General features: G+C 47.8%; 1 protein-coding gene across 1 annotated transcript; it reads right to left on the bottom strand.

The window, feature by feature from the left end:
* Positions 1 to 1,172: 1,172 nt before the first annotated feature.
* LOC129399632 (claudin-34-like) lies at positions 1,173 to 15,924 on the bottom strand. Its single transcript, XM_055120060.1, has 2 exons — positions 15,615 to 15,924; positions 1,173 to 1,785 (listed from the first exon to the last, which is right to left on the bottom strand). The coding sequence occupies exons 1-2, from the start codon at positions 15,725 to 15,727 to the stop codon at positions 1,173 to 1,175; spliced, it is 726 nt and encodes a 241-aa protein (XP_054976035.1). The 5' UTR covers positions 15,728 to 15,924.
* Positions 15,925 to 16,255: the final 331 nt, after the last annotated feature.

The raw sequence follows: 16,255 nt of genomic DNA on the forward strand, positions 1-16,255 counted from the left end.
CATAAAGTTTCAACTGTTCAAATCAATCTTCAGGGCGCTGGAGCAATAGCACAGTGGGTAGGACATTTGCCTTGCACGCGGTTGACCCGCGTTTGATTCCCATAGGGTTCCCTGAGTGCCGACGGTGATGTCCTGAGTGCGGAGCCAGGAGTACCCCGTGTGCTTTGCCAGGTGTGAACCAAAAACAACAACGAAAAAAAACAAAAAAATCAATCTTCAATCCCCATTTTAAAGAAAATTGTTTTCTTCATTTGATGGCGGGACATGATAATCCAGAGTTTAAACCCTTCTGAGAAACACACAATCACATGGGACACCATGAGCTAGGGATGTAATGCAGTGTCAGAAGCTTGCATGCATGAGGCTCTGGGTTTGAACCCCAGGCACTGTAGAAACAAGATTTTTACAATGAGTTGAAATGTGAAAAATGGATTTAAAGCAGGGGAAGAAAAAGGTACTGAAGCTAGTACAGCAGGTTTGTGACAACTGCTGAGCCTTCCAGCAATGGATGTGGGGAGAGTTTTTCATGCTCTTCTCCCTTTGCAGATTTGGGGAAGCTTCATATGCTGGGGAAATGTTCTTAGCATGACCTATGAAACAAGGTCTGTTTTTTTCTATTGGATGGGTTGGTTAGTAGAATTGCTAAGGCATTGAGAGGAAGCTTTGCCCCCTCCCAGAAATTAATTTCCATACTTTCAGTGTACAGTTTTTATGATTTACTCAACAGTAATTACTCAATGAATTATTTTGGGAGCAGAATATTAGGGGTCACATCCGGCAGTGCTCAGGGCTACTCCTGGCACACACACTTGGGGATCGCTCCTAGTGGGGCTTGAAGGACAGAATCCAGGTCGGCCACAGGTACAACAAACACCTTAATTCTTGGACTATCTCCGCAAACCCCATCCACCAATAATTAAAACTCCAGATCCAGTAAGACCCACAGACCGCTGGACTAATTTTTTTTTAATGAACCTTTCTTGGTCCCACCCACCAGAGAAGTACCACGGGAGGAAACGGCCAGCTGCTCCCTACTCAGCACTCCCAGGGGTGGTCTCATGCTCTGGCCAGTGTGGTAGATCATCGTGGTCACCCTCCCCAGAAGGTCCAGGCACCTTACAGTGCCACCAGTCACTTCACAGTTCTCTGGGGAAAGGCTGCAAGTGATTCCCTCAGGGGAGTTTGTGGAAAAGGGAAAATAAACCACTCAGGAACATTATGGTGGCTCCCAGGGATGCTACCAAAGGCGCAGTGCCAAATTCCTGTGAGTCGGGCCTGGAGGGCATTGAAAACGACGGTGGGAAGTCAATGCCCTGCTCGTTGCTTACGGCTTGGTACGTGTAGATGACAGTCAGGACAACACAGATGCTCGCAACGGTGCACAGAAACCCGGACATCAGAAAATAATCCTTCGTCTTGGACGTCTTCGCCATGAACACATTCCGGAGAGCCATGATGAGGGCGACCTTTCCCAGGTACCCCAGAATAACGCCGAGGAGCAGGAGGTACTGGACTCTCTGAAGTGAAGGAGGGAGGTAACTGTCGAAGAACGGATAGCTGTGGCAGAAAGGTGCGATGCGGGTGCGCGGCACTTGGTAGATGCAGACTTTCCATATGCCCACGAGGGCCAGGCCTTGGGGACTGCTCATGTGCCATATCCGCCACTCGGCGAAGCCCATGGCTGCGGTGCACATGATCAAGCCAACAGTGAGCAGAGCAAAGCTTGCCACATGCAGGTTGCTGTGGTGGACCCGCGTGTTCCACAGTCCGGGAGTCTTCCACGGCCTGCAAGAGAGAGAGAGAGAGAGAGAGTTCCACACCAAGTAAAGGTGTTTGGAGGAGCCGCTTGGGACGGGAGATGCGTGCCGAAAGTAGACTATAGATCAAACACAATGGCCACTCAATGCCTCTATTGCAAACCACAACACCCCAAAGGAAAGAGAGTAAAAGGGAATGCCCTGCCTCAGAGGCGGGGTTGGGTGGGGGGAGGTCGGGGTGGGGGTGGTAGGAGGGATGCTGGGACCATTGGTGGTGGAGAATGGGCACTGGTGGAGGGGTGGCTACTCGATCATTGTATGACTAAAACACAAACATGAAAGTTGTAACTATGTAAGTACCTCATGATGATTCACTATTAAAAAAATATTTTTAAAAAAAATTTCTTCTGTGCAAACTTTTTAAATTTTTTAGTAGCAGATCAGTGTCTGAGTTTTTAAATTAACTTTTTGATTAAGGCATTGTTTCTTGCAATTGCATGGTATTCCATTGTCTATATACCGCTCCTTCAGAATCCACTTATCTGCTGTTGGACACTGGCTGATTCTATATCCTAACTCTTGTGTAATTGCTGCCATCAATGGTGTTGTGCATATAAGAGAGAGAGAGAGAGAGAGACAGAGACAGAGAGACAGAGAGAGAGAGAGAGTTCAGGCACAGGGTTGGGGCGAGGCCAGATTGGGTGTGGAACATCCAAGTCATGGGCCTGCAGAGACCGCTGGACCCTCACCCTCTGTCTCGGGCATCTCACCCCAACAACATGCCAAGAGCCAGGGACAACACTTGCCCCCAACCTCCACCCGCACCGACCCTCCACACAGTGGGCTGCACTTCAGGGCACTGGGCCAAAGGCACCATATCAGTGTCCTCACGAGGCCAAATGCTGAAAAGCAACTTGGCGGCCTCTGTGTAATACTAAAACTGTTGGCATGGACACCACGTCCACTGTACCTGAGACACAGAGCTCCTTCCCCTTCATTCCAATCTTCTTCCTTCTTTCTCCTTTCATTCTTTCCTTCCTTCCTCCCTCCTCTCCTCCCTCGTTCCTTCCTTCTTTCCTTCCTTTCTCCCTTCCTTTTACCCTTCTTTCCTTCCTTCCTTCCTTCCTTCCTTCCTTCCTTCCTTCCTTCCTTCCTTCCTTCCTTCCTTCCTTCCTTCCTTCCTTCCTCACTTTCTCCCTTCCTTCATCCTTCCTTTCTTCCTTCCTTTCTCTCTTCCTTCCATCCTTCCTTCCTTCCTTCCTCTTCCCCTTCCTCCATTTCTCCATTCCTTCCATCCTTCCTTCCTTCCTCCCTTCCTCCCTCCCTTCTTCCTCCCTCTCTTCCTTCCTTTCTTCCTTCCTCCTTTTCTCCCTTCCTTCATCCCTCCCTCCCTCCCTTCCTTCCTCCCTCCCTCCCTCCCTCCCTTCCTTCCTTCCTTCCTTCCTTCCTCCCTCCCTCTCTTCCTTCCTTCCTTCCTTCCTTCCTTCCTTCCTTCCTTCCTTCCTTCCTTCCTTCCTTCCTTCCTTCCTTCCTTCCTTCCTTCCTTCCTTCTTCCCCTTTCTTTCTTCTCTCTTCGTACTTCATCTTTCTTTCTTCCCTTTCTCGCTACCCCTTCCTTCCTTTTTGTTTCCTTTCTTCCTTGTTCCTTGCTTTCTCTTTCTTCCAACCTCCTTTTTTTCTTCCTCCCTTTCTTCCTTCCTACCCCTTCCTTCTTCCTGTCCCTTCCTCCCTGCCTTCTTCCTTTGTTCTTTCTTCCTCCCCCTTCCTTCTCTTTGCCTTCCTCCTTCCCCCTCCTTCTTTCGTTCTGCCTTCCTCCTTCTTTATTCCTTCCTTCCTCCTTCCCCTTCCATCTTTCCTTTTCCTTCCTTCCTAGCCACATCCAGCAATGCAAAGGGATCACTTCTGGTGGAGCTCAGGGGCCCCTATAGGGTGCCAGAGATTCAATCTGGGTTGGCTGAGTGAGGACAACAGGAGCTGCCTATGCTAGACTGCCACTCTGACCCCGAGGTATTTTTCATGACCTTACAGGAAGCGCTGCTGTTCTTACTGTGGCCAGCCACATACACATACCCAGTACAACCTGAGTGCTGGGTCTCAGGCCAAGCAAAAGACCATGCAGCCACGATGAGAGAGGAAAGGGTGAGAAAGGAGTGAGAAAGAGAGAGAGATAACTCTCTGAGCTAGAACCCAGGCTCTGCAGCCTGCAGACTCAGTATAAGAAATAAACGTACCACCCATGCCCCACCTTTCCAGAAGCCCCAGCAGTCAGGCCGTCCTCTAACGTGCCACCATGCTGACCCACTCACCAGCCCCACTCTTCAGCGTTACTAAATCTCCAGGGAGATGTATGCCAAGCAGGTGAATTCACGGGCATACCAGTTCTGTTTCCTGCCCCATTTCCCACCCACCGCCCACTGAAAACTTGTGGGTACTCTCAGGACTGGGGCTGGCCGAGTCCTGTCCCTGTCTGGACACTTTCGCATGACCCGCTAGCCACACTTGCACCCCACAGCTGCCACCACGCCAAAGGACCTCACTCCATGGCTCCACTAAGGATCTCTGCAGACTCATCCCAGTTCTACATATTTTGAAATATCTGGACACTTTCAAATTGCACAGGACTGAAATTCCAGTAGGAGCTCACCACAGTAGATAGGAAGGTAACCTGGATGTCAAGAAAACTCAACAAATGAAACCAATAACACAAAAGGCTCAAATGCTGATGAAAAGCGTAGTAAATCCTCAGATAAAGACCCTGAGCTAAGATAGAAAAATTTTACCCACTGTGCTATTGCTCCAGCCCCCGAACATAGAGGGCTCTTACCCTCTTCCCATCCCACTGCCCTGGCACTCTGACCTCTCCGTACATCACGTGGACAGAGGAAGTCCCCTCCACCCAGCTCTCCTACCCTGCACGTGCCCCTACTGTCCCATAATGCTGATGCTGGCCTCTTCAGTCATCCAGGTGTGTCAAGGGTTCCTACCCTCTTCCTGCCCAGTGTCCCCTGCCTCATGACCACTCCCTGGATCCTCTGGACCAAGGAAGACCCCTGGTTAGTCAACCCAAATCTGCTCAGACTCAGACTACAATTTCCCCCTTCCAACCAACTTGAAAAACAACTGGAAGACAGTTTTACCCTTTGAACTTCACCAACTCCAAGGGTTGTCTGTTTTGACATTTGGCCTCAAATGCGTCCATAATAACCCTCTATACAAATGAGATTGCTTATTCACTCTCATGACCACTGAAATAGCATCTTAAGGGCACAGAAACTTTTTAAAAAATTTTTAAAATGTTTACAGGAATCACTGTGAGGTACATTTAGAGACGTACAAACTTTCGTGCTTATGTTTCAGTCATACAATGATCGAGTGCCCATCCTTCCAACAGTGCCCATTTTCTACCACCAATGGTCCTAGCATCCCTCCCACAAACCCAACACCTTCCCCCACCCCACCCCGCCTCTGTGGCAGGGCATTCCCTTTTGCTCTCTCTCCTCTTTGGTGTGTTGTGGTTTGCAATATAGGAATTGCAAAAACAACTTGATTCCTTCCACACACACATTCACAAAAGTGGCAATACAGTCCTATCTATCATTAATCTCTCTCGATATCCATGGAATAAACTTCCCTATAATGAGTCATAGAGTAGTTGGATGGATCAGAAAAGAAAATGCATTCACTTGTTTCCTACAGGAAACACCTAAAAACACAGGATAAATACAGATTTAGAGTGAAAGGATGAAAAACAATCATAAAAGTCCATTGGAAGTGGGGGACAGAAAAAGCTGGTTCAACCATACTTCTATCAGACCTAATTCCATTCAATATAAAGGAAGTACTCAGAGACAGTGGTGGACGCTACTTATTGTTAAGGGGACAAAAGACCAAAATAATACTGTCATCAACATTTATGTACCAAATGAAGGCCCAGGAAGGCTCACAAACCTAAAGAAACACATTGACAGAAACACAGGAGTGGTGGGAGAGATCAGCACTCCACTTTCACCCTACACAGATCATCTAGTTGGAATATTAGTAAAGAGACCAGAGATTTAGATAAGGGGCTAAAAGAACTGTTGGACATATACAGGGCTCTTAATCCCCGAAACAGAATACACATTCTTCTCTTGTGTCCATAGATCATCCTCCAGGATAGATTCCCTGTTAGTGCAAAACTCAGACATACATAGATTTACAAATATAGAAATTCTTTGTGGGTGAGATGCTTCGATTTTTATTCTTGGATTGAATATGAAGGCAAAAGCATAAGGAAAGCAAATATGATTTTTGATAATTGGGTTTTAAAAAGGTAGACATTATTACTCTCTCAATTAAAATCCAATCACCTTAAACTAACTCAGCACAAAGGAATCCTACTCAAAACATAATATCTAATGACATGAAATTGTTACTTTCTTACCCCACCAGGACACGGTTATAAACAGGAAATTTTTTTCAATGGAAGGTTAATTATTATTTTATTTATTTATTTAATATTTATTTTATTGAATCACCGTGAAAAAAGTTACAAAGCTTTCAGGTTTAAGTCTCAGTCATATAATGATCAAACCCCCATCCCTTCACCATTGCACATGTTCCACCACCAAGAACCCCGATACACCCCTCTTCCTACATCCCCCGACCTGAGTGGCTAATGATATTCACTTTACTCTCCCTATACTTTGAGTACATTCAGTATTTCAACAGAGGACTCACTATTATTATTTAGAATTTTCCCTCAAAATCAAACCTGCTGGAAAGGCATAGTTTGATGATTTTGTTTTTCGTTGCTGAGAGTGAAGAGTATATGAGCTTGCACGGCTGCAAGAGCAGCCACACGGTTTTGGATTTCTGATATTTTAGTAATTAAGTCCAGAGAGATTTCTGCCAGAATTCACCAAAAGGGAAGGCCGAGAGAGAAAAACCTTACCCCTCCCCGGGTGACCTGGGGTTGTAGCTCAGTTCACAGTCTAGATGCATTTCTGCAAGAAACCGCTGGGTGCCAAAAGTGATTAGTAGCCCTCGAGGATCATAGTCTTTAAGGAGCCTACGAATATAGAAATTTTACAGAGTACTTTCTCAGACCATAATGCCATGTAGTAGAAATAAACCACAGAAGATGGGGAAAACTTCCAACACTTGGAAGCTGAACAAAACACTGCTAAACAATCATTCAATCAAACAAGAAATCAAGGAAGAATACAAACTTTTCCTGACATTGTCATTATATTTTGACAATGAAGACACAAGCTACCAGAATCTATGGGTTACAGCAAAAGCTGCAATACAAAATACATAGCAATGCAGGCCTTATGTTAAGAAAGAAGAAAAAAGCCCAAATCAACAAACTAAATACAAACCTCAAAAGATCTTTCTCTTTTTTTTGGTAAAAAAACGGACTTTTGAAAATTCAAAATATAATGACAGTTCTCTATGAACAACTTTAGAGCTGGAGAATCTTAAGAAATGGATAGATTTTTAGAGTCACATATTCTCCCAAAGTTGAATGAAGAGGAAGTAGAAAGCCTAAACAGGCCAATCCCAAGTAAAGAAATTAAAGCAGTAATTAAGAATCTCCCCAAAAACAAAAGTCCTGGTCCAGACAGTTTCACTGGTGACTTCACTGCCTAGACTTTCTAAGGTCTTCAAAACATCCTTCCTAACACCTACTATCTTGCTAACATAACACAAACACCCAAAGGAAACAGACACTTCCAGAAAAGACAATTTCAAACCAATCTCCCTGATGAACATCCATGCAAAAATCTTGAAAATATAGCCAAGCAAATCCAACAATATATTGTAAAATATTATCCACCCTGATCAAGTGTGATTCATACCTGGGATGCAAGGGTGGTTCATCATATGCAAATCAGTGGACACAATACACCACATCAATAAAAGAAAGAGCCTGATCAAATCAACTGATGGAGAGAAAGCTTTTGATGATATCCAACATTCATTCATGATGCAAACAAACAAACAAACAAACAGCTCGACAAAATAAGGGTGGAAGATACTGGCCATCACTAGTACCTTCCCCCAGGTAGTAATGGCCAGTACCTTTTGCGGTTATGACACAGTTTGTTCCATGACCGGGCTCTTAACTTATTAAACTTCTCATGGTGCTTAGCTTGTCCCTTTTTGATACCACAATGACATATGGCTTCCCCTGGGGACATCCAATCCCGCTGGGATTAAGAAAGACTAAACTGGCCTACTATACTGTAGTCTGGGGAATGTAGCCAGACGTCCCCAGGAAGAGCCACTTTTGAAGCTCAATATATCTCTTACTGTGTTCATACAAAATGACTAGAAATATTCTAAGAAGTCAATGTAATGATTTTTTATTTGAATGAAAGACTAGCTAAGGAAAGGAGAAAGCAATATGCCCTTAGATAGAATCCTTGAGCGGATCTCCTGGGAATCTAGAGTATGAACTCCCGGGTGAGATTTTGTTCTTGAGTTAATCTCCTAGAAGAACTTCCACTGAAGGAGGGGCTTTACATCTGTTTATTGTTACGATGATGTCCAACCCAAATTCTGTGTACTCCCACCCTTCACTGTTTCTACACAGCTATGTTGGAGCACTGTAGTCCCGTTTTTCACCAATTTGCTCTAGCAGGCACCAGTAACGTCTCCTTTGTGAGACTTGTGGTTACCAGTTTTGGCATATGGAATATGCCACGGGTAGCTTGCCAGGCTCCGCCGTACGGACAGTATACTCTCGGTAGCTTGCTGGGCTCTCCGAGAGGGGCAGAAGAATCAAACCCGGGTCGGTCTCATGCAAGGCAAATGCCCTACCAGCTGTGCTATCGCTCCAGTATGCTATGCTATGTCATAGCTAAGTCGTGCTATGCATAGTCACAGCTATGCTAAGAGAGAAATAAAGGATCGCTGATTACCAAACAAACAAACAAACAAAAAATAGTAGGAACAATCTATGCTGGTGGGGATGTGGTGGGAAAAGAGCTCTCCTCCACAGCTGGTGGGACTGTTGTCTGGTCCAACCCCTGTAAAGACAGTGTGAAGGGTTCTCAGTAAACTTAGAATTAAGCTGACATATGACCAGCAATACGGCTTTGGGACATCTACCCCAGGGCATAGAAACACTCTCTCAAAAGGACATATGGGGGCTGGAGCAATAGCACAGCGGGTAGGCGTTTGCCTTGCACATGGCCAACCTGGGTTTGAATCCCAGCATCCTATATGGTTCCTAAGCACCGCCAGCAGTCATTCCTGAGTGCAGAGCCAGGAGTAACCCCTGTGCAACAACGGGTATGACCCAAAAAGAAAAAAAAAAGAGGACATATGCACACCAGTACATTATCTAAGATATGGAATCAGTCTAGGTGTCCAGTAACAGATGAATGAATCTAAAGATGTGCTCTATAGACACCATGGAGTACTACGCAGCTGCAAGGAACAATGAACTCAGGCAATTTGCTGCAACCTGGTTGGAACTGGAAGATCTCATGTTGAGTGACGTCAGCCAGAAGAAGCCAGACACAGGTGACCTCACTTCTCTGTGGTATAAAGAACCACTGGGTGACAGAATGCAATGCAGTCAAGAGTGGGGAGATGCCTACGTCACCCTGATTCCAGAGCACAAGGAGGAAAAGGGCAGGGAAGGAAAGAAATCCAGAGGGGGAAGGAATAAACGAGAAAGTTAGTCCTGGGGAACAGGGCTGAGGGCTTCGGTGATCCTGGTGACAGGGGTGAGGGGTACAGCCACACGGCCAAACCTCAGACTCAGCAACACTGAACACAAGAGATCTAAGCTGCAACCACTGAACTTTGTCACGGGCCTGTCAAGGTGGCGGGCAGGGTGGGGAGGCAGGGGCGGATGGAGCACTGGTGGAGGGAAGTTTGAGACTGCTGGTGGGATTGGTGTTGGAATAGGGATTGGTGTTGCTTAGGAAGGGGAGCTGGGGACATTGGTGGTGAGAAATGTACCCTGGCGAAGGGACAGTGTTGGAACTTTATAGGGCAGAAACCTGACCATGAACTTTGTTTTCATTGAATCCCCCTGAGATATAGTTACCAAACTTTCATGATTGAGTTCAGTCATACAAAGATCGAACACCATCTCTCTACCAGTGTACTTTTTCCACCACCAACATTCTCAGTACCCCTCCCGCCAGCCCCATCCCACCCCCCACCGCACCCCCTGCCTCTATGACAATTTCTTTCTTACTATCTCTCTACCTTGAGGAATTGTTGATTTTGTGGCCTGCCACTTTACTATACAAACCAATTGTGTCTAGGAGCTGCTTTTTTGTAGTCTTTAGGATTTTCTAAGTAGAATATCATGTCATCTGCAAAGAGTGATAGCTTGACCTCTTCCTTTCCCATCTGGGTGCCCTTGATATCTTTTCCTTGCCTAACTGCTATGGCAAGAACTTCCAGTGCTAGACTGAATAGGAGTGTCGAGAGTGGGCATCCTTGTCTTGTCCCTTAGAGGAAGGCTTTTATTTTCTTCCCATGGAGAATAATACTGTGACTCAAGAGGAAAGCTTTTGACTATACTGGCTAATGGAGCCCTAGATGGCTTTAACTAAATGAGAGAGCTCCTTCAATTCCCATTTTATTGATAGTTTTTATCATGAACGGATGCTGGATCTTGTCAAATGCTCGGTCCCTGCATGTATTGATATCATCATATGGCCTTTTTCTTTTCTTTTATTGATACTTTGTATTATGCTGATTGACTTGTGAGTGTTAGACCATCCTTGCATCTCCAATATGAATCCTACTTGGTCATAGACTATGAGATTTTTGATGAATCATTGGATTCTGTGTGCTAGGATTTTGTTAAAGTACTTTGCACCTGTCATAAACAACTTTGTTTATGACAAAGTCGTCATAAAAAACTGATTTAATTTAAGAAACAAATAAAAATTTAGCGTCAAGCAAATAAGTATTTTATGAGTAAAGCCAAGTATCAGTAAGTGTGTAAATCAAGGTTCTTTCTATTTAAATTCTTTTAAAAATTCGGTCAAAGTACGGTTGGCCTTGCCTGTGACCAGTCCAGGTTCGGTCCCCAGCACCATACGGTCCCCCAAGCCCCACCAGGAGGGATCCCTGGGCACTGAGCCAGGAGTAAGCCCTGGGCACTGCAGGGTGTGGCCCCCAAACAAACGGACGAAAACCCCAAATGTTACAAACCCGTACAATAATCTTGCAGCGGTCATTAGGACACTTTCCAGCCTCCCAGTGTCCCTCCAAACACCTGGGTTCAATGTTCACGTGAAGGACCACACGTGCAGAGCAGAATTCTCTGGGACACAATAGAAGCCCTCAGGGTAGGCTATTTTCTGGGTTCAGGGATGGGAGGATGCTCCTCGCTCCTGAAGGTGTAGTTTGCCCACGGCCCACAAGGTGGCAACATCAGGCCGCTCCTGGGTTCTGGGCAGGCTGGGGAAATGGGTCCTGGCAGTCCCAGAAAACAGATGCAAGACAGGAGTCTGGCCCCACTGGGCTTCACCCCCTCCCTCCCCTTCGCTGCTCGCCACCTTCCAGTGTGCTGAGAGCACGAGCAGGCTGTTGGGCGCAGGCAGTCGTGCCGAGAAGCCCTCAGCTGGGTGGGGTTCGGGGCACACTGGCCCCGAACCCCACCACTAAGGTCAAAGGAACTGGCCACTCAGCCCAGAGCAATTGGGGGATGTGACTGGGGACACGGGTGATACCAACTCCACCCCTGTGTGACCCCTTGCTGCCCGCGATGGGGGCTTGGGTGTCTTCTCTCTCACTCCACCTGCCCGACATGACCGTGGCAGTGGGTAGGGACCACATAACAGCCATCCAACCTGCACCCCCCGTGCCGGGGGGAGAGAGTGTCAGCTGTGAGCTGTGCTGGGCAACAGTGCCGAAACACACACACATACACACACACACGGACGCACACAGAATACATATACGGATACACACACTCAAACACCCAGACACAGACACACAAACACAAAGGCAAATACACGAATGCACACACACACGCACACAGACACAAACACACACGGGGACACACACACAGACACAGACACACAGATACACACACGGATGGCACACATAAATGTACAGACACTGATGCACGCACACAAACACAGACACACACTAACACACACACAAATGCACACAGACACAGATACACAGATGCACACACACAAACTCACACAGACACAGACACACACACAGACACACACACGGACGCACACATAAATATGGATGCACACACACGAATGCACACACACAAACACATAGATACAAAGGGACACATACAGATGCACACACACATACTCACACACACAAGGACACACAGACACACAGATACACACACAGATGGACATAAATGCACAGAGACACAAACACAGTCGCACACACAGACACAAACGAACGCACACAGCATAAATACATGGATGCACACACACAAACACCCAGACACAGACACACACACAGGCAAATACACGGACGCAGACACACACGCACGCAGACACAAACAAATGCACACACAGACACAGACACCCGGATGCACGGACAAAAAAGATGCACACACAAGCATGCACACACACTAACACACAGATACAAAGGCACACGCACAGATGCACACACACGGAAACAGACACACACTGATACACACACAGGGACACACACACAAAGATACACAGATAAACACACGATGCACACACATAAATGCACACAGAGACACGCACACACACAGAAACACACGAATGCACACACATATGCACACAGACACAAACACACACACGGTGACAAACACACAGACACACAGATACACACACGGATACACACACAAACACACACAGACACAGATACACAGACACACACAGACACAGATGCGCACACACAAATTCACACAGACACAGACACACACATGGACACACACACGGATGCACACATAGTTATGGATGCACACACACGAATGCACACACAAATGCAAACATACAAAGGGACACACAGATCCACACACATGTAAATAGACAACCACACACGGATGCACACACACACAGACGCACACACACACAAGGACACACAGACACACAGATACACACACATAAATGCACAGAGACACAGACACAGATGCACACACAAGCATGCACACACACTAATGCACAGATACAAAGGCACAAGCACAGACGCACACATAAGCAAACAGACACACACACGAATACACACACGGACACACACAAAAAGACACATAGATACACATGGATGCACACACATACATGCACACAGACACAGAGAGAGACAAGCACACACACAGAAACACATGAATGTACACACACACAGACACTAACACACATGGTGAAACACACAGACACAGACATACAGATACACACACGGATGCACACAAATAAATGCACAGACACTGACGCACACACAGAGACACAGACACACATGAACGCACACACACAAATGCACACAGAAACAGTTACACAGACACACACAGACACAGATGCACACACACAAACTCACAGAGACACAGACACACCATGGACACATACACAGACGCACACATATATACGGATGCATACACACACGAATGCATACACACAAATGCACAGATACAAAGGGACACACACAGAAGCATACACATGTAAACAGACAAACACACACATGGATTCACACACACGGACGCACACACACAAGGACACACAGACACAGACACACAGATTCACACACAGATGCACACACATAAATGCACAGAACCACAGACACAGATGCACACACACAAGCATGCACACACACTAATGCACAGACACAAAGGCACAAGCACAGACGCACACACAAGCAAACAGGCACACACGGATACACACAAAAAGACACACAGATACACACACGGATGCACAAACAAGAATGCACACAGACACAGACAGAGACACGCACACACACAGAAGCACATGAATGCACACACAAGCACACAGACACAAACACACACATGGCGACACACACAGACACAGACACACAGATACACACACGGATGCACACACATAAATGCACAGACACTGATACACACGCAGAGACACAGACACACATGAACGCACACACAAAAACGCACACAAACACAGATACACAGACACACACAGATACAGATGCGTGCACACAAATTCACACAGACACACACACACATGGACACACACACGGATGCACACATAGTTATGGATGCACACACACGAATGCACACACAAATGCAAACATACAAAGGGACACACAGATCCACACACATGTAAATAGACAACCACACATGGATGCACACACACAGACGCACACACACAAGGACACACAGACACAGACACACAGATACACACACATAAATGCACAGAGACACAGACACAGATGCACACACAAGCATGCACACACACTAATGCACAGATACAAAGGCACAAGCACAGACGCACACATAAGCAAACAGACACACACACGAATACACACACGGACACACACAAAAAGACACATAGATACACATGGATGCACACACATACATGCACACAGACACAGAAAGAGACAAGCACACACACAGAAACACATGAATGCACACACACAGACACTAACACACATGGTGAAACACACAGACACAGACATACAGATACACACACGGATGCACACACATAAATACACAGACACTGACACACACACAGAGACACAGACACACATGAACGCACACACACAAATGCACACAGAAACAGTTACACAGACACACACAGACACAGATGCACACACACAAACTCACACAGACACAGACACACCATCGATACACACACAGACGCACACATATATACGGATGCATACACACACGAATGCATACACACAAACGCACAGATACAAAGGGACACAGACAGATGCATACACATATAAACAGACAATCACACACATGGATGCACACACACGGACGCACACACACAAGGAGACACAGACACAGACACACAGATACACACACAGATGCACACACATAAATGCACAGAGACACAGACACAGATGCACACACACAAGCATGCACACACACTAATGCACAGATACAAAGGCACAAGCACAGACCGACACACAAGCAAATAGACACATGCACGCATACACACACGGACACACATACAAAGACACACAGATACACACACGGATGCACACATAAAGACACACAGATACACACAAGGATGCACACACATAAATGACACAGACACAGACAGAGACACGCACACACACAGAAACACATGAAGGCACACACACAAATGCACACAAACACAGAAACATAGAGACACAGATGCACACACACATGCACACAGACACACATGCACGCAAAACACCTGAAACCATCTCCCCTCCCGGGGCACTGCGCAGGGCAGCTACCGCACCAGCACTCACGCCAGCACCAGCGGCTTCTCCCCAGGTGGGGCCATGAACAAGGGCCTTGGGGCTGTGGCAAGAATGGGATTTTCCGGGCCCTCCTGTTCCGGGGGCAATGGTGGGGGGTCTCAAAGGACAGGCAGTCCGGATGAAGTGGGCCAGGCTGGGCTCTTCCTGACGGTGTGTTGGGGGAAGTGAAGTCACACACAGACAGCAGACATGGCAGGGCGCTGTGTGTGGGAGGGCTGCAGTGGGCAAGAGAAGGGGGGCATAAATGGGACGGGGGACGCGGGTTGGCTGGGCACCAAGGTCAGCAGCTGCTAGTTCCAGTCAGCTCGGCGGGGAAACGGTCAACTCTGTCTTGGGGGCTGGAGGTGAGGGTCCCGCCCCCAGTCCCTGTCTGCCAGCTGCCCCTTGCCCAGGCCTCATGAGCACCCCGGGATCTGGGGACCCCCGGGGAGGAAGCTGAGAGCCTGGTTCGCTGGGCAGCCGCGCCCCACTCACCTCTTCCTCAGGGCCGTCTCCATGGTGCTCAGCGCCCTGCGCCGGGCCGAGTCCGACCTCTTCCTGGACTTCATGCCGAGTCTGGCCTGAGTATAACGCTCTGCTCTGCCCATTTTGCCGCCTTCGCCTGCGAGGACTGCAGGATTCCGTTGCTAGGCGGGGCGCCTCAGAACCCTGCCGACCTGTCACAGGCTCCCCGGGGCGGGGGAAGGGGGGGCATGCAGGAGTTCCAGGCATCAGCTGGATTCTGAGGGGAAGCGTACACAGGCTGAAGCAACCCCGGGTGCCGTCCAGACTCACACAAACCCACTCTCCGGGAGCAGCCCCCGCTACCCACCCTCCCCCAGGGCCGCCTGAGCATGCCCGCCTCTGGCACACGGAGACAGCAGCAGGACCGCCCAGGGCCAGCGCACCTCGCCATGTCCTAGCTCTGCACCGGGGCAAACAGGAGCAACACCGGGGCTGAGCCGCGCTGCTCTGCTGCCCTTCCCCAGCCCGTTTCCCTCTTGACCGGGTGTTCGGGGCCACACCCGCTGACGCTCTGGTTGGGTCAGGAACCACTCCTGGCCATGCCTGGAGAACCATATTGGATGCCAGGGATGGAACCCAGCTGGGCCGTGGGCAAGGCCAGCGCCCTCCCC

Source organism: Sorex araneus, chromosome X (genome assembly GCF_027595985.1).
Source record: "Sorex araneus isolate mSorAra2 chromosome X, mSorAra2.pri, whole genome shotgun sequence".
NCBI lineage: Eukaryota > Metazoa > Chordata > Mammalia > Eulipotyphla > Soricidae > Sorex > Sorex araneus.